The sequence below is a fragment of the Chlamydotis macqueenii genome, chromosome 20, assembly GCF_036417535.1.
Source record: "Chlamydotis macqueenii isolate bChlMac1 chromosome 20, bChlMac1.mat, whole genome shotgun sequence".
Classification (NCBI taxonomy): domain Eukaryota; kingdom Metazoa; phylum Chordata; class Aves; order Otidiformes; family Otididae; genus Chlamydotis; species Chlamydotis macqueenii.
Window position 1 is genome coordinate 10,002,623 of NC_141575.1, and position 26,925 is coordinate 10,029,547.

General features: G+C 48.9%; 1 protein-coding gene across 1 annotated transcript in view; it reads right to left on the reverse strand.

Moving 5' to 3' along the window:
- Window positions 1-5,590: 5,590 nt before the first annotated feature.
- LOC104482992 (voltage-dependent N-type calcium channel subunit alpha-1B) overlaps window positions 5,591-26,925 on the reverse strand; it is a 286,868-nt gene continuing 265,533 nt past the window's right edge. The window contains exons 40-49 of the mRNA XM_086763488.1: window positions 21,141-21,249; window positions 18,826-18,933; window positions 17,450-17,562; window positions 16,470-16,597; window positions 15,202-15,328; window positions 14,536-14,646; window positions 12,961-12,996; window positions 10,421-10,628; window positions 10,044-10,255; window positions 5,591-6,349 (exon numbers count right to left, since the gene is read on the reverse strand). Of these exons, the coding sequence (XP_086619614.1) occupies window positions 5,813-6,349; window positions 10,044-10,255; window positions 10,421-10,628; window positions 12,961-12,996; window positions 14,536-14,646; window positions 15,202-15,328; window positions 16,470-16,597; window positions 17,450-17,562; window positions 18,826-18,933; window positions 21,141-21,249 (1,689 nt within the window). The 3' untranslated portion in view covers window positions 5,591-5,812. The remainder of the gene's footprint in view (window positions 6,350-10,043; window positions 10,256-10,420; window positions 10,629-12,960; window positions 12,997-14,535; window positions 14,647-15,201; window positions 15,329-16,469; window positions 16,598-17,449; window positions 17,563-18,825; window positions 18,934-21,140; window positions 21,250-26,925) is intronic.

The following is a 26,925-nucleotide window of genomic DNA, read 5'->3' on the forward strand; positions in this document are numbered from 1 at the left end:
CTCCCCCCAATGGTAAAACGAGATGTGAGGGTGCTGTCCTCAGAAATACCAATCTGAAGCCCAGATTTTATCTATAGGGCTGCGAGTGGAGATATAGGGAGACAAAAATTACAGAATCATAGAATGGTTAGGGTTGGAAGGGACCTTCAAAGTTCATCCAGCCCAACCCCCCTGCAAGGAGCAGGGACATCTCCAACCAGATCCGGTTGCTCACAGCCCCGGCCAACCTGGCCTGGAATGTTTCCAGGGATGGGGCATCCACCACCTCTCTGGGCAACCTGGGACAGGGCTCCACCACCCTCGGTGTAAAAAAATTCTTCCAGATTTCCAGTCTGAATCTGCCTCCCTCTATTTTAAACCCATGACCCCTCGTCCTGTCGCACCAGGCCCTGCTGAAGAGTCTCTCCCCACCTTTCCTGCAGCCCCCTTTAGGCACTGGGAGCCGCTCTCAGGTATCCCCGGAGCCTCCTCTTCTCCAGGCTGAACAGCCCCAGCTCTCCCAGCCTGGCCTCACAGCAAGATGGGAGGACACCGCGTGCAAACCCGCTCACAGCAGCTTTGCACAGACGGCCTTACACTGGTCACGAGAGCCAGAGGATGAGGTACAAGAACACAGCCCTTCACCAGCAGCCTCGCTGCCTCGGTCTCATGGACCAAAAGAATAAAACTGAAATAAGGAGAAAGAAAGAAAAAAATAAAGAAAAAAAAACTAGACAGAAAGCTCCTCCCCAAAGGCTTTTAGGATTTAAAAACACATATGGGATTGTAAACTGGTTTTAGAGGTCCTGCGTGACACGTGTCTGGAGGGGAGTGGTGGCTCCTCTGGTCCTCCAGGCAGAGTCCAGCTCCCCAGATGGCTGCAGGGGAGCAAATGCCGTGAGAGTCTCTGCTGAAGTCGGGATGCACACCGATTCTCAAGTCTTGCATGGTTTTTTAAACCTTCAGAAACCTCCAGTCCTCCTGTTTTTTTGGGATATCTCAAAAATTTAATACAAACCCTACTCTTCTCCCCTATGCTTCACTGTCATCCCACCCAAGAAACCCAAACTCTGCACAAACCCAACCATGAGCCAAGAGGAGTTGTTCTGCTCCAGGCTTCTCTGATGATGAACTGTGTGACCTCAAGCAAAACCATTTTCTTCTCATGCTACATCCCGACATGGCAGTCAGGAAGCTGAGGATCTTTTCCTTGCATTTCACATGATGCTTGAATCTCAGGTGGGACCTTGGGCGGTCTCATCACAGAAAAGAGGGGATCGAGAGAGAAGAGTTGAGTATTAAAATAGACCTTATGCTCTGAAGAGAAAAATGCAAAAACACGATGGTCCTCCCTTCAGCAGTGCTCTACAGCTGCCATTCATTTTTCTCAATAATTTTTTTGGAAAGGTGTTGTCAGAAGTGTCACATCAGTGGAAGAAGGAGATGCACACAGTAGATTTCTCCCCTTGCTAGGGAATAAGGGTGGTTCTCCAGTTCTCCGAAGAAATGAAAAGTTCCTTCCTTGTGTACCAACAGCTCTTGGGTTTTCTTCTGCTCAGTGCAAGCCTTGGGAGTAGGAACTTGAAGATACACTCAGCAAGTATTACTTTTTTTTTTTTTTTTTTTTCCCCTACAAGTGCTACAACATGCCCTGGACACATGGCTGACTCCTGACACCCACCCAACCCCACATGCGACTGGTTTCCATGCCCATGCCTACCTGAGGTAGCACCAAGAACACTTGCTGGGAGCGGGTTTAAGGTTTAACAAGGGTTAATGCTACAGGGAGCCGCATGCCCAACATTTTTGCACATCAACAAGAGAAACATTCCTTAAAAACTCTGAAGGAACCTATCACTGCTGGGTTTTTTTTTGTAACCCTCAACTTAAATTACGTGATTTTGCTGCCTGTTGGACTCCAGGAACCGTAAGCTCTGTACTGGATCCACACTGCAAAGGCAAATTTGCTCCCTACTCCGACCGAGCGTCTGTGAAGCCTGTACAGAAACACACACAGACGCGGCCAGCTTCTTACGGCATCCCAATTCGGGCTGAACTAAACCCGGTGTCACACCAGATCTCATCTCCATCGCCCAACGCGGTGGTAAAGCCGAGCTGCCTCCCGCGGCGCTCTCCTAGGCAGGACGCCGGCCTCCCGGTCACTAGGCACACTGCACACACCGTCTTGGAATTTGTCAGGTTTTTTTTTTTGCTAAGTTTTTATTTTAATTCAAGGACTTTGCTTCATACAAAATGTAATTGTAGAAACAACTGCAGAATTCAAAGTTTGGCTGATAAATATTACTCAGGCAGCAAACTAGGCAATCACAGAACTTTTTTTTCTTTTTTTTTTTTTCCTCCCCTTTTTTTTTTGGGTAAAGTTCCGCTTGTGTTGCATGGTTGGAACTTTTATAATTTTTAACACTGTTTTTTTAAATATAAAGTTTTGCAACAAACCCCCAATTTATATCAAATATAATTAAAAATTAACAACTGAGGAATACATTGTATCAAAAAAGTACGAAGATAAACATTTTCCATGCACATACTTTTTATATATATGTATATATGTATATATTTTACATGCAAACATTACTTATTCAAAGTACAGCCACTACGAGACTGGTTCTGGATGCAGAAAACTGATCGGTGCAATTCAAGTTTGGCAACTCACTATGAGGATTCTCGGGAATATCATGTATGCCTTGAAGCGACAGCAGAGAGGCTCTAAAAAAAAAAGGTAGGAAAAGGGTTTCTGAGCAATCGTCTGTCGCTGTCATCGACCCCTACGAGGCGAGTGGAGGATGAGACAACTGGAGATGCTTCTTCGTGTTCTGCCTACGAATGGGAGTGACCCAAGGCCGTCGTTTGGCTGCGCGCTTCCGGAGAGCGTGTGAGTGCAGGGCTGTGGGCTTGGGGATCTAAAACGGGAGAGGAAGGGGAAAGGTGGAGCAGAGAAAAAGACAAAATTATTCAGTACAGAAAGCCATCTCTCTTGCTTTCCGGTGTGGGTACAATGTTTGCATGCACTGTCAGAGAGATTGCTTTTCCCCTCTCCTTTACTTCCCGGAGTAAAATAGTAACGTTTTCTTTAAAATTTCAAATAAAGTGTTTGTGCCTTCATATAAAGAAAACGTATAAAACATTTGGTCACAATCATGCTGAAGCCTGAAACAGGAAAATCCAGCAGATAAAGCTACAGAATGGATGAAGGTCTGACTCTCGGTGGGTTGGATGTGTTTCCGAACGTGTCGTCTTGTTGCATAGCCCTCCGTTTGCAAATCACAGCCATTACCCAAAGCGGACCTCTGGCTACCGCACTCCTTTATTCAAAGTGCACATACATACAGAGACAGAGATATAGACAGGAGTTATCCTTTAGCAGAATCCAGGGATGAGATTGGCCAGAGATTATCATTTAGTAACAGAACAAAAAAAAAAAAACAAAACAAAACAACACAGAAGGAAACAAAACCAGGCTGAATTTCCTCAACAGAAGAGCTACAGGAGGTGTGAAGAACATCAGACTGCTCCCTGCCTGAGGCTGAAAGACTTTTGCTGAGAGCACGAGCGACCTCCTGAGCTTTTTTGGTAGCATCCGATACCCTCCAACCACCCCAGCGACAAAACGGATCGCCGGGGTCCAGTGGGATCTCTACCCCTCCTAAGCGATCGCCTGGAGAGGTTTCACAGTTCTGGGCCTTGGTAGATCCTCTGAAAAAATTCAGGCGCTCAACCCTTTCCTCTTTCCTACCGGCATTTTTAGCGATGTGCTCATCTGGCACCTCTCACCCTTTCTCCTTTAACCTTTTGTCAGCGTACTACGTGTCCTCCAGCCACCCCGTGCTCCGAATTCGCCCTACACCAGTTCGCCAGACCCACCAAGGCAAGGTGCTGCCCAGGCTTTTCTGTCAGCGCTCCCTCCCCGCCGGCACATTGTGTTTGCCCCTTTCCCAGGCTCAAAGTGCAGAAATCCACACGTGCACAAAACAAAGAAATCTTCCCAACGCAAGACTCATTGCAAGAACACAGAAATCTCATCCCTGAGAATCAGAGTCAAGAGGTTTTGCTTATTTTTTTTTAACCTTCTCTTAACAGGCAATAAAAACAAGACTCTGTCCAACAGCCCTCAGCACAAATGATGCATCGCACCGTGGAACACGGCCAGAGCTGCTCTCCAGCCCGGCTGTGACTTGATGGTGCAGCGCAAAAGACGCTGCTCCTTCTGCAAGAGCATCTCTGCAGATGCCATACTTTTCCACCTGCATCTCTCCTGCGGGACCCAAACGCTCCTCAATGAGAAAAGGCCGGTTTTGTTTGCTGCAGTCACTCCCCTCCCACCAATAAAAGTATATATATATATAAAAAAAAAAAAAAAAAGAAGGAAAAAAATAAAAGGCCAACAAAACCCAAACCAACCCCAAAGCGTTTGCCTTCCCCACTGGAAGCTTCCAACCTGGTACTCGCATATGCTGCCCAGTGATGCGACGCGGGGCGCTGGGTGCACCGCGGAACCTCCGAGACGAGCGGCTCCCCCGGCTCTGCCCTCCCGCCCCTCCTGCCCCTCCCCGCGCTCACCCAAGGTCTGATGCATCGAAGAAAGAGGTTGCATCGTCGCTGTGAAAGATTTCAAAGGTTAGGCACTTAGTAGTGAACAACTGGAGCATTCGGTAGAAACGGTGGGACCTGGAATGACAATTGGACTAATTCTCTACATAAAGAGTATTTTTTTCTTTTTTTTTCTTTTTTTTTTTTTTTTTACTGTACAATTTACAAAAATGCACACAATGAAAAGTTAAAGTTCTATCTAATAGCTTGATATAAAACCAATAACATTTCTTCTTCTCACCCCTACGCTTTTTCATCTTTTTTTTCTGGATATTTTTTTTTGTTGTTTTTTTTGCTAAATCAAGCTTATATTGTAAACAAGACAAAACAGTGAGGGCGTGTTGCGGTCGACAGGAGAGAGGGACGGAAAGAAAAGTCTCAGCAGCAAGGAAACCGTCCTTACAAAGTAGCTCTCTTGTGGCTTTATCATGTGTCGGTGTGAAGGACCCAACGCGGTGAGTGAAATAAAAGAGATCCACGCAGCAGCGGTGTCGGAGCAGAGTCCTGGCTGCCGGAGCGCTCAGCCGGCTCGGAGGCTCCGCCGAAAAGGATCACTGTGGCTGAACATCAAGTCCCCATGGACTGTCCTTTGTTCTGGTCTGGGGTTCTCCTCTCCCGGTTTCTCGGGTAGATCTCTTCCTTCTTAGCGGTGAACGAGACGCAAACGCGGACGCGATCTTTGTTAATGGGTGTCTGTTTGCAACCCCCGACTCCCACCCTGACCGGGGGAAAAAAAATATTATAATAAATTAATTAAGAAATAGCCCAACAAAAATGGTGCCAATCTCAAAAAAGGATCGACAGTCTGCTTTTTCCGCCGTAGAAGGTAAGGATCGCTCTTCTCTCAGCTTCTCGCACGCATGGCGGATTTGGCATCTGGTGCGTGTGTTTGAGCCTGACAAGGCCGTGGGGAGGCAGGTGAGAGGGAGAGAGATGCACTCCCCCCGCTGCCCTGCCCCATAAGGAGGGAGCCTTCTTCCTCGATGTGCCTAGTGAAAAAAAAAAAAAAAAAAAGGAAAAAAAAAGAGAAAAAAAAGAAAACAAGAGGAGAGAGGCTGCAGGAGTGTCTCCGGACCTTGGGGCAGAGCAGTTCTTGCAGCGGGGGCTGCCCCACGGGCCCCCTCCAGCCCTGGGCACCACGTGCGTCGAAGCTCACGGCCGGCCTTCCAGATGATAAAACTCATCGATTTTAAACGCACACACCTTGGAGGGTTCTGCCATGCCGCTAGCACCAGTCATCCTCATCAGCTTCATGGTAGTAACTACGTCCTCTGGTGCCAGTTCCGGGGCCCGTGTTGAGGCCCAGGGTGTAATGGTAACCGTTGGGCACCCTGCGGATTTGGTGAGACTGGGAGGTCAGGGAGGAGACGTAAGAAGTCCTTGAGGACCGTCCCGAGTTGGTGGCCACCGCCTCCTCGAAGGTGAGGGTGTCCTCCGGCACGGCGCGGTAGGGGCTGTCGGCGTCATCGCGGTGCCCCAGGTAGGGGTCGGAGCCGATGCGGGCCACCGCCGGTGGGGGCAGCTGCTGGTCCCCGCGCAGCAGTGCGTTGTGCTCGGACAAGCCGCGGCTCAGGCGTCCCGGGGAGAAAGTGGGCAGGCCGGTTTGGAAACTGGTGAAGTGCACGGGCGAGGAGTTAGCGGTCTTGTAAGTGATGCTGGGGCGTGGGGTCAGTGGAGTCTGTGGGAGCTGCCTCCGACCCCGGCATGGGGTACTAGCACCAGATGTCGACAGCAAGGGGCTCCCATTAACTGAACCACTGCCCTACATAAAAATTGGAACAAAGCAAATCAAAAAATAAAAAAGGGAAACACCAGACAAACACAAAGGCAGGCAGGTATAAAACAGAAGGAGAAGCAACAGAAGGGAGAGACAAGTCACAAGAGGAAAGAAAAGCGAAAAAGAGAGAGTTTAGACAAGCACGGTTAGGGGGAGGAGGTTCTCGAGAAATAATTCAACACGAGATGTAAAGAGCTGGAGAATTAAGGTTCTGCGAGCAGTAAATAGGAACAGAAAGGATCAGAGCATCGGTAGGACGCAAACTGGCAGACGGCTCCGACAGAAGGGGACACTGCCCGAGGGAGGGCATCCACACCAGACACAGGCTCGACATGCGCCTTACCTGGACCAGGCCGGAGCAGCTCAAAAACTCACGGTACCATCTTTGCAAATACAACTTTGCAAGACAGCACTTTGGCTTTGGGGTGGATTTCTGCAGAACTTCACCCCACGGTTAGGAACACTGGTGTGGGGGAGCATTTCTGTGCTCAGAAGTGGATTATGTGGAAGGAGGAGTTAGGGGGAGGCTAGTTTTTTGTAGTTTTGAGAATGAAATGTGTTCTGATTAAATAGCCACTTTCTGAAAAAATAACAACAAGCTTTTTGGATGGGTTTTCATTTTAACAAGTGGGCTCCTTAAAAAAAAAAAAAAAATCATCTTCTCCTGTCCAATATTACATATCTGATTTTTGAGTGGTAGAAAAGCCTGGCAGCTTCCTGTGTTACTCATAGTGACACACGGGAGCGAGCTAAGCTATAGCGAGTTTAAAAATACCTTGAGAGAGAGGAACGGGCCCTTGTTTTGGCATTTCTGTTTCCATTCTCCCAGGGCAGTACAGGAATAGCCCTGCAAGTGTGTTTTAAAATTCCCTCAGCCTTCCATGACCCAACACTTTGAGACCAGACCTTTAATTTTTAAAGAGCGGCTTTTCCTTCCAGTAAAAACATCAGGTTGACGCTTGTTGGGCTGTCGTTCAGTGCTTGTTCTGCCCTGCTGTGGTTTTCCAGCACAGCTCTGGGGGTGCAGAGCGGCATGGGCGTCCCTCAGCCAGGCATCGGGGACTGATACGGCATTTGCTCCTCGTGCTGCTCGGCTAATGACTCCCCGTCTTTCACAGACTGGAAACTGAGCCTTCGCCTTTCTCTTCGTTTATTTTCACACTCTCCTTTCTCTGGTTTCCCCACATTTCAGCCCGCTTCTCTGCTACAGACCCATACCCGAGGTGATGGAGGAGATGGTGACCACCACCCACTGACCTACCATGTCTCAAATGCCCAGGGGAAGATGCCCAGCTTTTTCCAGTGTCCTGAGGCTGAGCACCTCAAAATTACAATGCTTACAAAAGAAAGCAGAACTATATTATTTTGATCCGCATTAAGCTCCCTGAAAAAGTTTTTTGCAAGATTTTCAAACTTCTTTTATCCAGGACCTATTCAGGAAATTGTTTTGATTGTAAAAAAAATGCTGAGGTTTTTTTTCAAAATGTCCAACGAACTTCCTCCTACTGAAGCATTTTGAAATTTCAAGAAGTTTCAACTCATTTTTAAAAATGCTTTTCCCAGATTCATTGTTAAATGGGATTTATATTTAACAATTCACCTGCACTGAAAAGGAAACAGTGAAATAATTGATAAAAGATGCATGACATTTCTATGTGGGTCAAAGGAAGCAGTGTGAGTTGACCCAAAATGAAATGTTCATGGCTTGGTTTTCTTGTCTCCCTTTTTTTTTTTTTTCAGTTAAAAAAACCTCCAGAGAACTCCAAAAAAACCCAAACTTGTCCTAATTTTTGGCTTGGCTCTAGCTGGAACAGAGCCACCTTGTCAGCAGCGTGAGGCTCAAGCCAGCCTCTCGTTTTGGTGCACGCAGGGGCCTCTGGGGACCTGCTGAAACCTGCTGGGCCAGGGCTCCTGGGAAAAGCTGCATCGCCCAAGAGCGGGACAGACCCACACCGAAAACACTCGAGATTTAACAAGCACCTTGTTATTGAGCCAAAATGATGCAGGAAAGGGACCGACAGAGCTTCTCGCAGACACCTGATTAACACAAAGAGCTCTTCAGCTCACTGGGACAGAAGCGATAGGCTGGTTTGGCTATTTTAAAAAATTTTTGGCTATTTTTAAAAATTTTAAAATCTGTTTTGGGCTTTTTGGTTGTTGTTTTGGGGTTTTTTTGTTTTGTTTTTTTTTTTTTTTTTTTTTTTTGGCAGAGCAACCAGGGAATGTATTAGCAGCTCCACTCAAAGTAGATAACATATGAGCTGATAAAATACACGGACACTGAAACTACGGGCTTTCTCCTCCCTGCCTTACTAAACCCACACAGGTCACGAGAGACTGGGGGAACTGGTTTATAAAAGGCAGCTGATGCTGTAATGCTGACTAATGTCTCTTCACTACAGGAATGTTTCTGTTTTCTTAATTCAAACATACATGATATTTAAAGTTCTGGTACGCTGAGCATGCAAGAAGATGGAAAAGACCTGCTGGGCTGCAGCTCCCTCTTGCATCAGACCCAACCCGGATGTCACACCTGCTCCCAGCAGAGAATGGGTGTGCGCAGCGTGTCCCATGCCCCGGGTGTGCCTAGAGCCGTGGGGTGGCTGCCGCCGAGCGCTCACTGCAGCCTGGATGCCAAGGACCGTGATGGATCCCTGCTGAAGGCAGGGTTGTAGAGCACTGGCCCAGGTTGCCCAGACAGGTGGTGGATGCCCCATCCCTGGAAACGTTCAAGGCCAGGTTGGACTATGATTCTATGATTTCCTCCCGCTCCCCACAAGCTGATGTTGCTGCAGGGGCTCTTGGCTGACAGCATAGAATCATATGGTTTGGGTTGGAAGGGACCATCAAAGGTCATCCAGTCCAACCCCCCTGCCAGGAGCAGGGACATCTCCAACCAGATCAGGTTGCTCAGAGTCCTGGCCAACCTGGCCTGGAATGTTTCCAGGGATGGGGCACCCACCACCTCTCTGGGCAACCTGGGCCAGTGCTCTGCAGCCCTCATTGTAAAAAATTTTTTCCTAATATCTAATCTAAACCTACCTCCCTGCTGATCACACACCATGGGCAGGCTACAGATTTCGGGAGGTTTTGGAGAGCGGCCGGAGCCTCCTCTCAGCAGGGCAGCTGTGCATTACTGGGAGGTGTTTGCAGGAACCACTCTGGCCCGTGGCTGAGCTCGCTCCCCTTCCACCCAGGTCTTGCCTTTTCCCACATTTTCCCCCTTCCTTACTGTGATTTCTCCTCCCAGATAGAGAACGGGATTGATGATCGATTTGGCACTAGGAAAAATGACTTCTTTCCTCAATTTTCAGAAAATTAACCTGTTCCACAATACAGGACATCTCTGAAGCCCATGGAATAGCAGTTGGAAAATAACGCTAATATGAGCAAACCCGGCTGAAATCACAGCCCCGGCTGTTTGGGGTCCCTGTACCGTACCACATTGGCTTGTGCTTCGATGCAAGGATTTCCTTGTCAATCGTCAAATGTTTGTGGCACGGGGCAGCAGTAGGTCATCAAGTGACGTTTCCAGTCCCTGTCTTGGATGGGAAGCACCAAACAGGACCTCAAAGGCTTTACCTCCTACTGCCCTGCCTTTCCTGTTCTTTCTCCACGGAGAAGGTGTGCACATCCCTGGAAGGCTGTAGGGCTCTTTTCCCACCCTGCATCTCCTCACCTGTCTGTGTGGACCATGCTCCGGCCCTCCATTGGGTGAGGTGGGCCTGCTCTGATCGGCAGACTTGGGCTGAGATCGGTCCCGGCTGCCGTAGCGGTCGCAGGAGTAGAAGCGCTGCTTTTCGGAGGAGGAGGAAGAGTGCTGCTTCCTCTCTTGAGACCGGCCACGTTCCTGCTTCTTGTCCTTGGAAGAAGACTCACCAGACTGGGCCACTGAAAGAAGAACATTGGTTGGGGGTCACCAACATGGGAGGAACTCCCAAGTGTGAAGTAGGGAGGTCCTTCCATGCACAGGGGACCCCAAATCACATCAGAGGACCACTGTGCATCCTGAAGGTAGGAGGATGAGGAGCGAATCCTCGTTTGCAAAGCACTTACCAGCTTCTCCATCGGCCAGCTGATGGGGGGACCGGTCCAAAGACTTCTGCTTCTTCTCTTTCCGCCGGTGGCAGCGGTGGTGATGGTGGTGATGCCCTTGCTCCGGCGGCACGCGCTCCAAGGAGTACTCGTAGAGGTGCATGGCGTGAGGGCGCTGCGGGGTCAGCGTGGAGACAGAGCGCTTCATGGGGCTCGTGTCCGGGATGGGCTGCAAGGCAGAAGGAGGGACATGGAGCAGGGTGAGGGCAGGCACTGCACCGTGCTCAGCAGCTTGGTTCCCAGCATAGGGAGGGTTTTACAGCGAGACACGGGGCAAGGAGGGGAGGGAGAAAAATGATTAATTGGCTACAACTGGAATGGGCAGGAGGACTTGTGGAATGGTGGATCGAGTGCTAAATTTGAGGAGCAAACATGATCTCCGTTTGCTGAAATGGGCTTTACTTTTAGCAGTGTGCCAATCCACAGGTACCAGGGGCACAGAGCGATACGCAGCACTTCACACCAAACACAGCATCACGGGAGTCCACAGTGGATTAGCAGGGGCAGAGGGCAGCACAGTAGCCAAGCGTCTCACAAAGGTAATTCCTCAAGACTAGTTTCACCCAAAGCTGCTTCGGGGCCTGTGGTTACCCCAAAGGAACTCCAAAGAGGAAAGCATGAAAGCTTTGCTGGGCATCACACGGAGAGGGAGAAAAATCAGGAATAATAAGGGGTCAGGGTAACAGGCCAAGCCACCTAGTAATTATTTCTATCTCCCTGAAATTGAAGGTGACTCCCATCAAACATTTAAACCTCTTTTGTCCCACCACCGCTCCTTGAATCTCTTGTGGCTGGGACAAGCAGGGTAGCCTGTATTCCCTTGCAGTTCTACCAGGACATCTTCAAAAATGACTGCTTAGATTTGCTGTTGCTGCTTTCGAGTCATCTTTGGCTTGAAAGCCAAACATCTGCGTGCAGTAACACGGCCTCCCACCGGCACTGCTGGTCCCTGTACCCTCGGCAGCTCCAGACTCTGCTCCCTTCCCATTGGGTTCCAAACCTTACAAAGATGCTCTGCAGCAACCAAGACAACTGGACTGCAGGACAGCTGTTCTCAAAGCCTTTCCCTTCCCTACCACCCAATAAAGGTAACAAAGCTCAGAAAATTAGGATGATCCCTGTGTTTCCTACTCTGTCAACTCTGCTGGTCTCCAGCTGCTTTGCGGATGGCTCCATGGTGGAGACCGGGCTTCATCCATCTTCTGAAGGCTTCTCTGTGTCCATCACTGCATCAAAACTGGGGGAAGACCTCGGGGCACGGCGATCCAGCCTGACTGGGAGGGAGCTCAGGAGTCCCCTGGTCCCTCAGCTCTTAGCCTTCTTTGAATTCGCAGTCCACTATGTGCCTCCCACGCCAGCTCTCGCAGAACATTTACTTTGTTTGCTGTAACCTTTCCAAAGAGCCCTGTATTATTTTTACCATCTATGCTATTTTGTTTGCTTATCCCAAAACTCAGGTCTCCGCTGCCCCGTGATATTTACACAACGCAAAGCCGGCTGTTTCGCAGCTTTGCTCGTGATTTTGGGGCGGAAAGAACCACTCGCCCTCCCAGTGAGCTGTCACGGGCGGTTCATCTCATGAGCAAAGGGGCTGAATTCTTGTTTGGTGCTCTCTTGCTGGGCAGTTACCCAAATTTTGGTGCTTCCCACTGGAGGGCAAGGTGGGAGTGCTAGAGCTGGAAGGTTTGTCAGGGGCGCAAGGACAAGACCATGGGCTCGGGGAGCGCAGTGCGGCCTGTGGCATTGAGGCACCCCGGGGTCTGCATCAGCTTGGGTAACAGGGCCACGTCGTGCCGTGTTTGCATCTCCTGTGTCTCTTGCGGTGTGGGCAAGAAGTTATACTGGAGACCTTCACGTTTGTCCTCCTTACTTCGTGTTGAACCTGAAGATGGAGGAGGGCAGAGAGGTCTGGAAAATGGATGGTCTGCTGGGCAAAACAGTGAAAATACTTCCCACTAAAAACATTTATGGAGACTTCCAAGCTGCCAGGAAGAAGCCAACAGAAATTTCCCAACAAAAACCATCCAAATTGATAAGAAATTAACATTTCTCTTTGGACTTTGGACCCGATCCTGTGCTTATTCCAGGGACAGAAGTCCCCACTGACGCTAATGGGAAGTGGCAAAGCAATGAATGCCCTTTCCATAAATCCTGACAACGCTCTCGTTACTTTCATGGGCTGCCCGCCGGCCTCGGGAGGCTCTACCATAACCCTCCCGAGAGTTACTAATTGCTTCTTCATCACCAAACTGATTCTTTTCACTTCCTAAATTCCTGTGCAACAAGGCATACAGAAAACAAGTAAATAAGCAAAACAAACAAACAAAAAGTCCCTGCCGTTGCAGCGTGTGGCATGCGATTGTGGAGAGAGGAAAGAGATAGCAGCTGCGTCGGTGCAACATTGGACTCCAGATGGGAAGGGAAAAAAGTAAAGGGTTAAGGAAGGTTAATCAGTTCTTAACACGAATTTAATAGGAGACAACTTAGTGCAAACTACATACTGCCAGGTAACTCCCAGGTGACCGTGCTTTGCTCCTCTGCAAACAATTCGGACAAGATGAGAGGCATTATTGGAAGCAGCCCCACAGTACAGCCAGTGTCAGGCATCACGGCAGATGTGCAGCGGACACGATGACGACAGGGGAGGGGAGGGGATGGGGGAGGGCAGCAAAGAGGGAGGGGAGAGGTGAAGTGGAAAGCATAGGGAGATTTAAAAAAAAAAAAAAAAAGTGGAACAAAAAGTCAGGGGAATGAAAGGCAAAGAGAAAAGAAGAGTTATAACGAACTCAAAGATTGAGGGAGGCAGAAGCAGCACGTGAGAGGGAGGGTGGGGGCATGGAGGGGGAAGACACACAGAAAGGACATCGGTTATTCAGCTGAAGCTACCACCACCAAAACATTGTACTTCTACATGAGGTTAGATCCGCTCGGGTATTACGGGCCTGATTCATGGTGAGATTAAACAGCTCTCACTTGGGGCAGCTGTGGCCTGGGGACAAATAATCCTGTGAGAGAGACTCACTTCTGCAAACACCTGACTGCAACGGAGAGGAGCTCCCCAAGGAAAGGCTCTGCCAACCTATCACCTGGGGAGGGACAACGGCGCTTGTGGTCTCAGATAAAGGACAACTTTGTTCTGGGAAGGGGGAAGCTGGGGAGCGCGGGTTTGCTTTGGGGTCTGTTGCTTTTATTAAGCACGTTGAGCGGTGTTCCTGATAATGCAGAGCATCCCAGCTCTCACACAAAGACCGCAGTTTCTGAAGTCAGCTGGGAAATGTGCTAGCTGATGCAGTGCAGCTTGCGCCAGCCTGAGCACATCAGCAAAATGATTGCGTATGCAATACACGGGCTTTCGGTTTTAGGGTGACACAGATCTTGGACTCCAAATGAGAAGAGAAGCCCCCAGCCGTGGGCTGCTGACTCCTGACTGTATGAATCAGGCCCTTTGAACGTGACACGGCCGAGCAGTACGGTGTGCTGACGTACAGAGGCAGGACAGCGGCTGGAAAGCGGCTGGGACAACAAGCTAGCAATGAAGATGTGAAATGCCCAGAAATGATCTGTGAACACCGTGACATCCTACGCACTAAGTAGCATCCACAAGTTGCTGTAAAAGTCAACTCTAATGGTGAGATTTCTTTACAAGAAGTTAAACCAGGGAAATCCTCAACACCATTTTACTGACCAAGGTCACAAGACAGTGTATGCTAAATACTATGGGAAGAGAAAAAAAACAAAAAACAAAAAAACAAAAAACAGAGAGGATGCTTCACATCTTACAGACATGAACAGAGACTCCTGGGCAGGTGGTCACCAGTTAGCTGCCCAGGCAGAGGGATTACTTTGGGTTGCTTTTTGCTGCAACCAGGGAGGAGTAAAACTGGGGACAGTGCTGTGCCTACATGTGAACGCCTGCCATCCAAGTGCAAAGGCTGGTTACTTGTCTCCAGGTTCAGCAAACATCTTTTAAAACAAATATTCACAAGTAACTTCCAACAACACAGCAAGCAGAGAGGAGATACCGAGTTCTTGACGTGCTCTCAGTCTCCCACCGCCAGTAAAGCTTCCTCACTCACCTGAGTCTCAGCGGCCAGGCGAGGCATGGAAGCCGCCCGCCCCTGGCTCTCCAGGCCTGGTTGGTGCTCTCCATTGGCAAGCGTGGGGCTGATTTCCCTCATTTCTACCACCTGATCGAGACAAGAAATGGTTTCAGTAGCAAAAATGTGAACATCAAGTTTAAAGCCATCATCTGAGCAGGCTTCTACTAAGTTTGATTTGATTGTGAAGAGAAGCTGGAAGGAGAAAGAGTAAATTAAGAGCTGTGGAGTGCCCAGGTTATTCTATCTACAGCATTGTCTTCAACAAGGACAAGAGTGGGCCAAGCTCTTCCACTAGACGCGGCAACGATCCCCAGCTCTGACCCGAGAGATGTCTCCTCTGAGTTTGCACACTAATGACAACGAGATGGGGACAATGGGATAACTAGGAAGAGAGAACCCTAAGTAACTTATTGCAGCAGACACATAATTCCAGGAAAAGTCCGTCCACATGTACAGCTGTCAGAATGCAGAAGATATCAGATTTACTTTTTCTCCATAACATTCAAGCAAACTTTGGGGTGTAAGAGAGAGAGTAATGCTTGTCTCAAGGGACAGAGGACCTCTTCAGCTCTCAGAAAAGTGCCTAGCCTGATATCTGTTAAAATCCACTGCATTCCACCTTGTCTTCACCCGTTTGCTCACCCGTTCAATGGGGATTTCTTCTGAGTGGCCTCGTTCAAAAGCTGGTGTCCTGGTTTCATAAAACACATCCTGGGTGCGCTGGGTCCCCCAGGAACTGGACTCTTTGATCCCACCCTCTGGGGCTGGCCTGTCAGGAGGAAAAGAGAAAAAAAGGATTAACTCTTTCGCAAAGAGATTTTGCTGACCTTACTGTGATGAAGGCAAAGTGCTCAGGTGCCCTTTGAGGTTTCACTTATGAAACTCGTTGCAGGCACAGGTGCTGGTGAAGCTATAAGGTCCCTTGGGTTTTTCCAGGGCCACTTTCTTTGTAGCCTGAAGGCCCCATGAGCAACAAGGAAACCAAATTAATCAGCCCTTTTTTTTTTTTTTTTTTTTCAGTAGCTGAGGAAATCAACTTCTGGAGCTCAGGTTCTGATGAAGAATGAAGAATTTTGGAGGCCAGGCAAATTATGTATGCCAGACTAGTTAGAGGAATAGCCGTAAATGACATTGACCAAACAAAAGCTAAAGGACATTCACTGAACATACAGTGGTACAGGTGGCCTTGGGTTTCACTGTTGGATCTGATGTTGTCTTCCCCATCGAGGTTATTTGGGACATTTAAACCTCAGATGTCTATCACTAAAAATCCATAGCACTTGTGACCCAGAGGAAAGTCACCTGAAGAAGAGCAGGAAATGTGGAATTGATTGGGTATCACTGTTACTATAACTGTTTGATAAGCTCTCTGTGGAGGTATTCTTTTGCCCAAAGAGAAAGAGCCAGATTCTGTCCTGGAAGGTCTCAAGAAGCTCTTGCTTTTACCAAGCGCCATGAGTTTGAGGACCTTCTCTGCTCCCAAGGACCTTTTAACTCCCAAGAACCCACTGCATTAATGATTTGTGGGCTGGGATTTGCTCGGTTGTTTTGCAATGATCCCAAATTCTTGTAAGTAAGCTCACACCTAAAACTAGCTGCAATGGAAAGCTCTCCAACGAAGATGCAGAGGAGACCATTAAGAAAACATGCATCTCTGGAGCACCCAACACTACCACCATGTGGATAACTGCATCTGAGGCAGCAGTGGGAAGCAGAGCCACATGGAGGCATTTTGGTAGCCACCAGTGGGAAATTGTGCCAGCCACAGTGTGATGGGGCTGCTGGTCTTGGTGTCACCAGCTGTGCTGCCCCACCTCCAGAACAACTGAACCAGCAGGTCGTGCTTGATGTTTACATCCAGTGTGCCCCTTCTCTGCGTTACAGCTCTGGTGAAGTCATGGGATACTCACAAGGCACCCCCGTTGTTGAGTGAGGCAGAGCTTTTCTGGCGAAGGAACGCCTTGGCATTGGTGAATGCTGCAGGCTGGGTTTGCTCCAAAGTGGCCTTCAGGGGGTGGAAGAGAGACACTGGTCCAGGCTGTGAAGCACAAGGAAAGGTTGTCAGAGACAGAGCTGCATGTAGAGAAGATGGACTGCAGCCACATTTAATAGTTAATAAAATGTCCACTTCATCACCCTGAAAGATCAGCCCAGCAGAAAGCACACCCCAACATTCCCATAGTTTAAGAGTCTCTGAAGGACAACTCTGTCCCCAGAGCACAGCAAGGATTTCATACGCTGATGTGGCCAAAGGGGCTGTGCAATTCAGGTGGCCCGTTGTGACACTGGGTCTGCTGTAGCCTCCAGTCTGTGAGACAGACAGACAGGCCATGCTGGCGACCAGCTGGATGATCATCGTGAAATCAATATGTACTGGTCCTATCGGAAACCATTGGGGTTTCAATTCAAGCCAGCTGTGTGAAAATATTTTCAAGAAATGGGAAAAATCTTCAAATCTATTAGAGCCAAAATAAGTTTGAATAATCCCCATTTTCAAAAGCAATTTAAACATTTTATAGCCAAACTATCGTCAGTTTTCAATAATTCTTTGGTGCCCCAAAGAAACCTTTGGTGTTCCCTAGTCTGTAGGCCACTTCTGAAAACAGGACTTAGACTGACAAACATCACATGATGTTTTTTGGAAAAAATCTTTCCAGACCTACTGGAAAAGGCAACTGCAATGATTCTTTTAAAAATTATTTTCATTTTTTGAGAAAGAGACTTTCAGCAGAGGTTTCCATTATTGAGACAGCATTTTCAAATCCTGCCTGGAAAAGCATCCAGACTTTCTGGATGAAATGTGCCAGTGATTCTCGTGAGAGATGCCCAAGGCTGGAGAAAAAGGCTGCCCAAGAGGGAGGACCAAGAAGGACACTTTCTGGCTACGTACCTGGCACAGGCCTCCAGGCGGCTGGTGGACTTGTTCCCTGCTGTTCTTATTCTGCTTGTAGAAGTCGAATATCATCAGCGCTGCATAGACCTTCCCCACAGTCATCTCATCGGCTGCCAGGGGATGGTGAAATGCAGCAGAGGTGTTCAGGTGAGGAATGGGAAAGGATCAGGAGAAGAGAAGAATAAGTCAAAGAGTACAAGAAATAACAACAAATGGGCACAAAAAACAAGACGACAGAAGAGGCGACGTTAGAAAAGTGGGGGGAAGAAAGAAAGACCAAGAAAAGGTTACATCAGACTTCTTCAGATCTTTGCATTTTGCTGCCTTTCACATCTGAGGACAATGGCCCTCGTCTCTAGCTCTCTGTGGCAAACATTCACAGAGATTGTGTAGAAAAAAAAACAGGCAGGAAAACTCCGTGGCATTGTAATCATCACCGACGGAAGAATTGCTAAATTAATACCAGACCCATAGCCAGCTTTTTATCAACAAAGAAACCTTATTCCTATTTCTTAAATTGCAGTCAACTGGGGCATAATGGGCTAATAAACGTTTAAAGAGTGTTTCATTTTTCCAGATGTCTTTGTTCACCCTCACAGCCCTTCCCTGCACAGCAGCTGAGCCCTTAGCGTACAGCAAAGAGCTACGGCAGCAGACACATAGGCATCAAGAAAAGAGGAAAGGAAAAAATTTAAGCAGTCTCTACCCCTTGATTTGCACCTCCTCAGCTGTCTCATTTTTCTTAATTAACAATGGTTTTATTGCTCTGCACTGTTTCTCATTAATAGGAATCCAGAGCCCTTGACTTGGCCATTGAGATAACGGCAAACTTTCCATTTTATCCACACATTCATCCAGGACATCATCAACTAACACAAGGGCCTTGAGCCCCAGAATACCTCACTGCTGATTCTGTACGTTCGCAGCAAACTTTAATTTTCCTCTCCTGGTTTCCTGGAGCCCAGATGATAGAAATTGCTCTCCTGTCCTGCAAGACCCAGGACGGAGGCAGACAAAGCTATGAAAAAGCACTGGAAAACACCACACAGGGCATCGGTCCCCTCTTGTCACTTCCCCTCCCCCGCCCCCCCCCCCCCCAAAATACAGGGAGTCTACTGTAGCATAATGAAATACGTGCCTAGTTTTTACTTCAGCTTCCCTACTCCTTATGTGACCATGGTGTGGAGATGTGAGCTGTGAACCCTGCGGAGAGGACACCTAGGATCTGACCTGCACTTCTCCCCTTTGCTGTGTCCTCTAGATGACCATGCTCCTAGGCGGGGCTCAGGACCCAGCAGGCAAGGATGGAGAAACCCACTCCAGGCTTCTTAGGTGGCTGGGATGGGTTTGGGGCTTGCTGACAAACCACTTACGTTTGTGAGGAGGCACCAGCAAATCCAGAGTCTTCTGGGACAGATTGGGCCAAACCAGGGAGATCTCCTTTCTCAACTCAGCGTCACACTGGTGCTGTTTCACACCCCCTGCAGAAAGGGAGGGGAGAGAAAGGGGAACACAAAGAAGAGTGAAAATCCTTGTCCTTTCAGCGCACACCACTGTTTGCACAGTGGGCACAGGAGAAGGCATTGCTCCCGCTTCTCGAGGACACCAAGCCAGCACCAGCAGATGCTACAAAGGGAATTGGTGACCTCCTCTGCGGCAAAGGTGTGCTGGCTTCAAAACAGAGGGAGGTAGATTTAGATTAGATATTAGGAAAACATTTTTTACACTGAGGGTGGTAGAGCACTGGCCCAGGTTGCCCAGAGAGGCGGTGTATACCCCATCCCTGGAAACGTTCCAGGCCAGGTTGGCCAGGGCTCTGAGCAACCTGATCTGGTTGGAGATGTCCCTGCTCCTGGCAGGGGGGTTGGACTGGGTGGCCTTTGAAGGTCCCTTCCAACCCAAACCATTCTATGATTCTACGAACTCATCAGGACCATCATCGCTTCAACCTGCTGACCCTCTGCTGCTGCTTGGGGCTTCAACTTAAGCTCAGACTTGTTCTACCTAACAGCAGGCACCTGCTCGTCTGGGGAGCTGGACAGTGTCAGCACAAAGCAGCACCTTCCAAGTGTGACGCAAAGGACCTGGTCTGGGGTGCTGGACCACAAGCGATGCCACCATTGATTATAAACCCTCTCCATCAACAACTCTTCTTGAAGTTTTTGGCAACGAGACACAAGAACACTGCTGTTCTGCATTAGCAGCATCAAACGGCAGCTACACCACAACGTAAACCAGAGAGCGCCATGCACGGCGGCGTTATTCAAAGGACCAAAGTGATGTCTCAGTACGAGCGTGGAAAGTGATTAAAGTACGTGTAAGCCAACGGGCCAGCTCCCAGCTGAATGCACCGCACAGCAGGCAATTAAGTAGTTCATCTGAACGACAGAGATGATTTTTCTAAGAGGAAAAGTAACGGGAGGAGGCTCTGGGTACTCTGCTACATGGCGGTTTGAACTCCCACATGGAAACTCATTAGGGAAGGCTATTAAGGGCCTGTTAGTCTCACTAAAGACTCAGTTAAACGTAGAACACGAAACCTATTCAAACTAAGTGCATAACAACAAAACAGGCCACAACCTCACAACCCACAGCAGACACAAACCTCGAAAACACCCAGTGCTACCAGCTGAGCTCTCTTCTCTGGTTCCCTTCCACCGTGCAGCCAAAGAAAAGGGCGAGGGGGAGCCTTTTTCAGCTGTTTGAATTGCTGACAGGTAACTAGAAGCCTAAAATAGTACAAAGTCTCAGCATCCTTATTCTAGAGGTCTTATTCTAGGTCTTATTACTAAAATAAGGCGCTGGCCCCTAAAATCCCAGCCAGTCCTAAATGCATCCTCAGAAATCAGTGTCTGATGTTGGGTCTCACTCCCTGGGGCAGTCCCAGTGACCTCAAAATTCTGTCTTCTTCCAGCAATGTGTACCCAAAGCGTCAAAGGCAAAGCTTAAGCAACATATTAGGTAATTAATACACAGAAGAGGGAAGGCTGGCCTAAATCCACTTAGGAAAAGCACAACGTCCTTGCCCTGCCCTGCCCTTTGCTCATAAGAGCCCTGTTACCTCCCGGTAGCTTTTAAACGAGGTATGGGAGTGCTTTGGCCAGTCGTGCCTTGCTTCTGACCCCAGCCAGCCTGGTTAAACAGCGTAACAACTCAGAGGAAAGGCCAGTGTGTTTTATTACATTGCAATGTTTGTTTGGGAAGTCAAGTATATGCCTGATCAAACACTTAAATAATTAAATTTTATCTCAAGGCGGAACACGGTTCACAGCACTGTGGTCATGGCTCCGCTGCCAGCAGCAGCAACTGGAGAAGGGCGGGTTTCCCCTCGTACTGGAATAGTTTAGAAAAGGGATGTGGAAGCTCTTATCTGTGTTACACAGCAATGAGCACACGCACAGGGTTTCTCCTCTGAGAGCTCTCAACTGGGATGGGCAAAGCTCCCTACGCCTCATTGACAGGGACGCCGGTGTGCAGCCACCCCAAAGGCAGAGCAATGCTCAGGACCCCTCTCTGCACCTGTCCCCGAGGCTCCCCTGTCCTCGGGCACTGGCAGATGGCAGACAGGCAACAGGAAAACAGGATTTCCACTTGGGGCAGGATTTTGGTGGTTTTGGTTGGACACCAAGCCAACAGAACAGCCGGGGTTTGAACCCACGGGTGCTGTCGGACATCACCTCCCACTCACCTGAGGCGAGTTTGATTTCCAGGGCAGTGCGGATCAAGGCCATCAGCGTGGAGGTGAAGTGGACGGTCAAATCTTCAGGCGAGATCGGCATGTTCATCCGCACCAGGCGCTGGAGAGAGAAATGTGGTGGCTGTGAGCACAGGTCAGGATTCCTCCCCCCACCACCCCTTCCCTCCCCACTGCAAGCCCTCAGAAACAGCCAGGTCACAAACATGTGTTAACCTTTTGTGCACCGAGCTAAAATGTGTCTTCTCCATAGACATTAACTCCTTTCCAGGAGCCGTAATGGTGGCTTTAGTGGTTTAAACTGTTGATTTGCCAGCATTCATACTGCAATCCTACAAAGAGAGTTCTTCCAAAAAAAGGTCAGTTTGAATGCTCTCATCCCATTTCAGAGCCCGGTACCCTGCTCCTCACAGTCTTCAACTATGTCTGCAGCCCCCAGACATGTGGCTGGTACCCGTCAGCCAAAGCAGCGCGCTCAGAAGATACAAACCACAAAGCCACCTTGGTCATCCTTTCCGACACCAGTTACCTTCACCTATATCCTGGTTCTACAACAGAAGCAATAGCACAAATGGGACCTGGCGCCATGGAATGGAGTACGATGACGGAGGATTTGTTTCCACCATCCGGGGATGCGGCTTCACCCAGAAATTGGCTGTGCCTCTTCCAGCTGTGCAGATGGCCTTGCCTGTGGTGATACGAGGTGGCAACGACAACAGGAGGCTTGTGCATGCTTTGCATGGGAGCTCCGCAGTCTGTGGGGTGGTCCCACGATGAGGCATTCTGTACACAGCCTGAAGCATGCTAGAAAACAAGGCTGGTGTGCCCTGTGGTAGGGCTCAAGTACCCTGGGGCAGCGTGGGTCTGGCTGCTAACAGCTAAAGGTGTGCGATACCCTTGTGACTGGAGATCTTGGGTTCTGCCTTTTACCTCCATTCCCTGTGGGTATCCCAGGAGCTCTGAAGGTCTGCTCCCTTCCTTCCAGTCAATGAGCTACACAGCTCCAGCTGGACCTCACCCATAGGGGAGGAGGCTGGATTAACATGAGAACTAAAATTTCCTCTACTCATGTTCTTTCAGTCCAAACATGGAATAGTTCCTCAAAAATCAGACTCTTCCAAGATCTTCAGAGCTGGTAGCACCTCCTTCCCCATCACCAGCCAGGACCTCCTCTGACAGGGCAAATTCATCATTCTTGTAAGCAGTGAAGTACCTGAGATTGCTACAGAAGTCTGTGGCTCTCTTTACCATTGTTGGTGGCAGAGCACATAAACGCAGATGCGGAGAACCACTCTCCAAGCCTTACTGATAACCCTAGCAAAGCATTTAAAGGCTGGATTTGTTCTCCTTTGGCAACCTAATGACTTCTCAGCTCCTCGGCTTTCACAAGCTGTTTAGAAACTTCCTTGGCCGGAGCTATATCAGCCAAGCCCCTGCATTTCCGTTCCCAGGGTAGGTGCAACCTGAGGAGCTCACCAGGCGCTAATCCGAGCAGAGCCTAGTGGCAGCAGGGAAAACCAAGCGTTAGCTCGGCCTGGGCCCCTTGTTCGGGAGGGAATTTCATCCACGTCTGAAAGCTGCTGAGGCTGTTATTTTGATCCCTATCGCTGTACAGAAACCTTCTCTTTGTTTAACCACAGCCCAATGTGCTACTAAAGAAATTTAAGCGCCGTCAGCAGTGGGCTGCGGTGGCGGAGGGCGCACAGACGGGGCCAGATCCCCCCTGGGCTCTGCATGCCGTAGCACCACGCAGTGCCGATGGCTGTGAACATCACTTGGAGATGCAGCTTCGTGGCTGCGATCCTCACTTCAGATACAACTGCAGTGACTCCCGGGTGTCCCGCGCAACCCCCTCACCCTCCTTGCTTGCCTGGGGATGCTGTCTGGTAGAAGCAGCTCTGCTTAGGGGTGGGTTTTTGCTAAAGGGAAGGGCAGCACTGTTGAGCGTAGGAACCTGCCTGGAGTCTCAGGCGAGGCGGGATGCAGAGTGGGGCAGAGTGCTCAGTGTGAGCTCCTATGCTCTACCCAAAACGAAGCCAAGACTGGTGAATGAAGACTTGTTCACCCTTCCCACCCCAGGGTTAGCCTCCCTACTTAGAGAAATCCCCGAGGTGACATTTCCTAGAGGTATGACCTCCCTTCGGCATTTTGTTGCCCTGAGAGAAGACAGACTCCAGCCCTGGTACCCGTTGCCAGCCAAGGAGAAAACATCCGCCCCAGGAGGGACATGTGTCGGTGCTGCCAGGGCCAAATGGAAGGCACAGGGCACTGGTCCAGTGCAAAAAAGTCTGCTTCTGAAGTGAGCTGACATTCAGGGGAGTCGAGACCTCGTTTATCTTATTACAGGTCTTCAGATCTGATTGCATGCTTCAGGGACAAGAGACACGTGTAACAACCTACCCTGTCTCCTAAAGTCTGAGACAAACCATTGTAATCTCAAAGAGCTTTCCTAAAGCATGCCCAGAGGTTATCTTCCATGCTTGACAAGCCTGAGATAGAGAAATCAAAGCCAAGATTCTCCTCCCTTTCTAATTCAATGACAGTATCAAATGCTGGCAATGCCACAACAACGCTTTTCTGTTCACTTGTGTCAAATGAAACAGGGGTTTAATTTTTACTTCTGCCCTCAGCACACAAAAAGTTACAACAGAATTATTACATCGACGAGAGGCCACAACCACCACTTACAGAGTCCCACTGATTCCCACTTCAGTGGGAGAAAGTCAAGGGATGGAGAGAGAAATAAGATGCACGGAAGTGAACAACAAGCAGATGAGAAATAATTCCCCCCAGGAGAGCTCTATCCTCACATAAACCAGCACCAAAAAAACATTTTGGGACTGAGACGTCCCAGGCCCCCCAGCTGACTTTCTAGACTGAATTCCCAAGGGACAGGGTTGCAGAACACAGGCCACATCACAGCTATGTGCAGCAATGTTGTATGAAGGTCTTTCCTCCAAAATTTTAATCAGAGACAAAGGATTTAGAGGGAGAGTTCCCAAGGGGATACACACTTGGAATTGCACACTTGCAGAAAGGTTGGCTGAGCAGAAGTTAAGTGCAGGGGGTGGCTGGGAGTGCTGCAAACAGCTGCCTGGAAGAGCCTCTCCCCAAATCACATTTCTTCCCACCCTTTCATCCCCTCCTCCTGGTCAACAGCATTTTTTCCATCCCAATAAGCAAACTGGCCAAACAAGTCAACCAGGACACCTTAAGCCATTGCAATTTCCAATCTGATAAACGATGAGCCAACAGAGAGCGTGGTCGTCGTGCAGCTCCGCACCCATCTCGCAGCCCCGAGCCGGGATACGGCCGGCTCTAGCAGATCTGTCAGGATAGGGGAGGCTTGGTCTGGCTTGGGTGTGATGTCTCCCCCTCTCCTCTCTATCAGGGTTGCAAACTGGGATGCGTCTCCCATGCTGTTGGCTGCCCATGGAGGAGCACTTGCACTGCGAGGTGGGCTGCAAGTTGTACACACCAGGGCAGAGCAGCTGCTCATTTTTTAGCCAAGAAAGCCATAAAAGGGGACAGAAGTGCCTCATAACCCGCTGCAGCTAAGCCCAACAGGTCTCAGCTACAAGCCACCCTAGATCCCTCCCAATATCAATGAAAACTGCTTTATTGGCAGCCCCTGACTCGAGAAAATATGTTGCTTAAACAGAAATATCACATTTCTGGGAGAGCTGTTGAAGATTAAGCAGTCAGGAGAAAGGAACTGATTTGAAAGGTCCCTTCAATTGAAAAGAATTGACCTTTAAAGGTCCCTTCCAACTCTAACGATTCTATGATCTCTGACTCAAAATAGCTGTGCCACCACACTGTGGGGGGATGCGAGGGAGAAGGCACTTTGGTGAGACGTGCTCATGCCGGGTGCTCACACCACCGTTGGCACCCAGAGGTGCCGAGGAGCCAGCCAGATACCGGCGGCGCAGTCCCAGAGGAGACACTCGGCTCCTGAGCTCCCCTGCGCATCGTCTGGTGGGTTTTCCTAGCGCCAGAAACGTGACCGAAGCTGCAAACAAACACATACCTACATTTTTTCTCCCAATATTATAAAATAACCCTAACATAAAAATATCTCCTTCCAACATGAGAAAATTCAGTCCTTTCAAAGCTACTTTCTAATTTTACCTGTATTTTAATTCACTTACATTTTTATAGGATCCATTTAAAAGGAACTGGAATCCAATTGAAATTGGTACATTTTTTCAAAGCTTGATTGAACCAAAATTGCTCTTTGAAAAATTAATCAAGAACTTTTGATTTTCACCCCTAACCAGGATTAAAAGAGAAAAATCTCAATGTTTTTCAAACAACACAGGCAACAACATGGTTAAAAAACCTGAACCAGTTTTTTGCTGTACACAATTTAAAGTAAAATCAACATTTCCCCCAACTTTTGCTGTTTCTTCTGGCTGAAGCTGTGCCTCAAGGCCATGTCTTGCCAGTTCCTCGTGCTTTGGAATACAATGCAAAAATTTGATCAAAAAAACCCAAACAAACAAAACCAAACCAACCTGATTTTGATAACTTTCTATCTTTCTAGACCCCAGAAGGACAACGTACGAGCCCGCTGATGCAGATGGCAGGGGACTCGATACTTCCTCATGCTAGGAAAAAGCTTGCATCCCTTGGGGTGCCCTGGGAATTGCCAGCCACAAATGTCAGGTGAATTAATGACTCAGAAGCAGGACAAAAGGTAAAAATCCCTCCTAGGTGCCCAGACCTGGCAGGAAAGGACTTCCCCATTCCCTGCGCTGCTCCTCTTCCTCCTTTCGCCTCCCATTTCCTCCGAGAGTGTTTGAGGAAAAGCAGCCGGCAGCAGATGGAGTCCCCGCTCCTATTTCCCAGCTGCGCTTGGGGAACCCTCCTCCAGCCCTTGATTTTAATTAGGCTGTTTCAGAGGCATCCCCCTCCCAAACAAGCGAGGGGAGCTCGTTAATATTTCTGTAGGAAAAGGCCCCAGAGGCAGGAGATGCAATACTGTCTCTAGAGCCTCCTAATTAACTCTGTGCAGATAACAAGGTATGAACTGATTACAGCTGGGGTTAGGGACGGAAGGCTTCTTGCTCTGGTTACTTGTGTGGTCGGGAAGGGTGCAGACACCCCTCGGCTTCTGGTAGTGATTTAATTGCAAATAAACAAAGGCATCGCTAACAAGAACCCAAATCTTTGTGTCAAGCAGAGCCGACAGGATTTGTGCCCTTTCAGCATTTGGTTTCTGCAGATCTCCTGCTTAGAAACTTCTTGGACAATGTCCAAAGAGGCAGAGAAGGCATTAGAGAAATGGGAGAAAATCCATGCTGGTGTCAAAAGCTGGGATAAAAGGTCTCCTGATGGCTCCCAGCCTGACCCAGAAAGTGAGCACTGAACAGAAATATCTGCACCATAATTTTTTTTCACTGACACCAGGAAAACTAGCTGGCACCCCAATGGATTCAAATTATTAAGAACACCCCATCAGCAGCTCCCGCACAGCCTCCGGGACAAGAACTGCTCTGGGAACAATCCCCAAACGTGAATAAATCCAGGACAACGGAGCACTGCTTGTGGGAAATGAGGCTGAGTTTGGTGAATAAATTATTTGCTATGAATAATTCACCCCGACCTAGTTGTAATTATTATACTCTCATTTAACTCTTCTGTTGGCTTCAGAGAGAATGGCCATGGCTTTCCTCCCTCCCATGGCCAGAGGAGCCAGGTCTGTGCCCCGAAATGCAGGCTCTGTCTCTGGCACACAGCTGGACCTGCTGCGTGGAGTCCATCCTGCCTTCAGTAG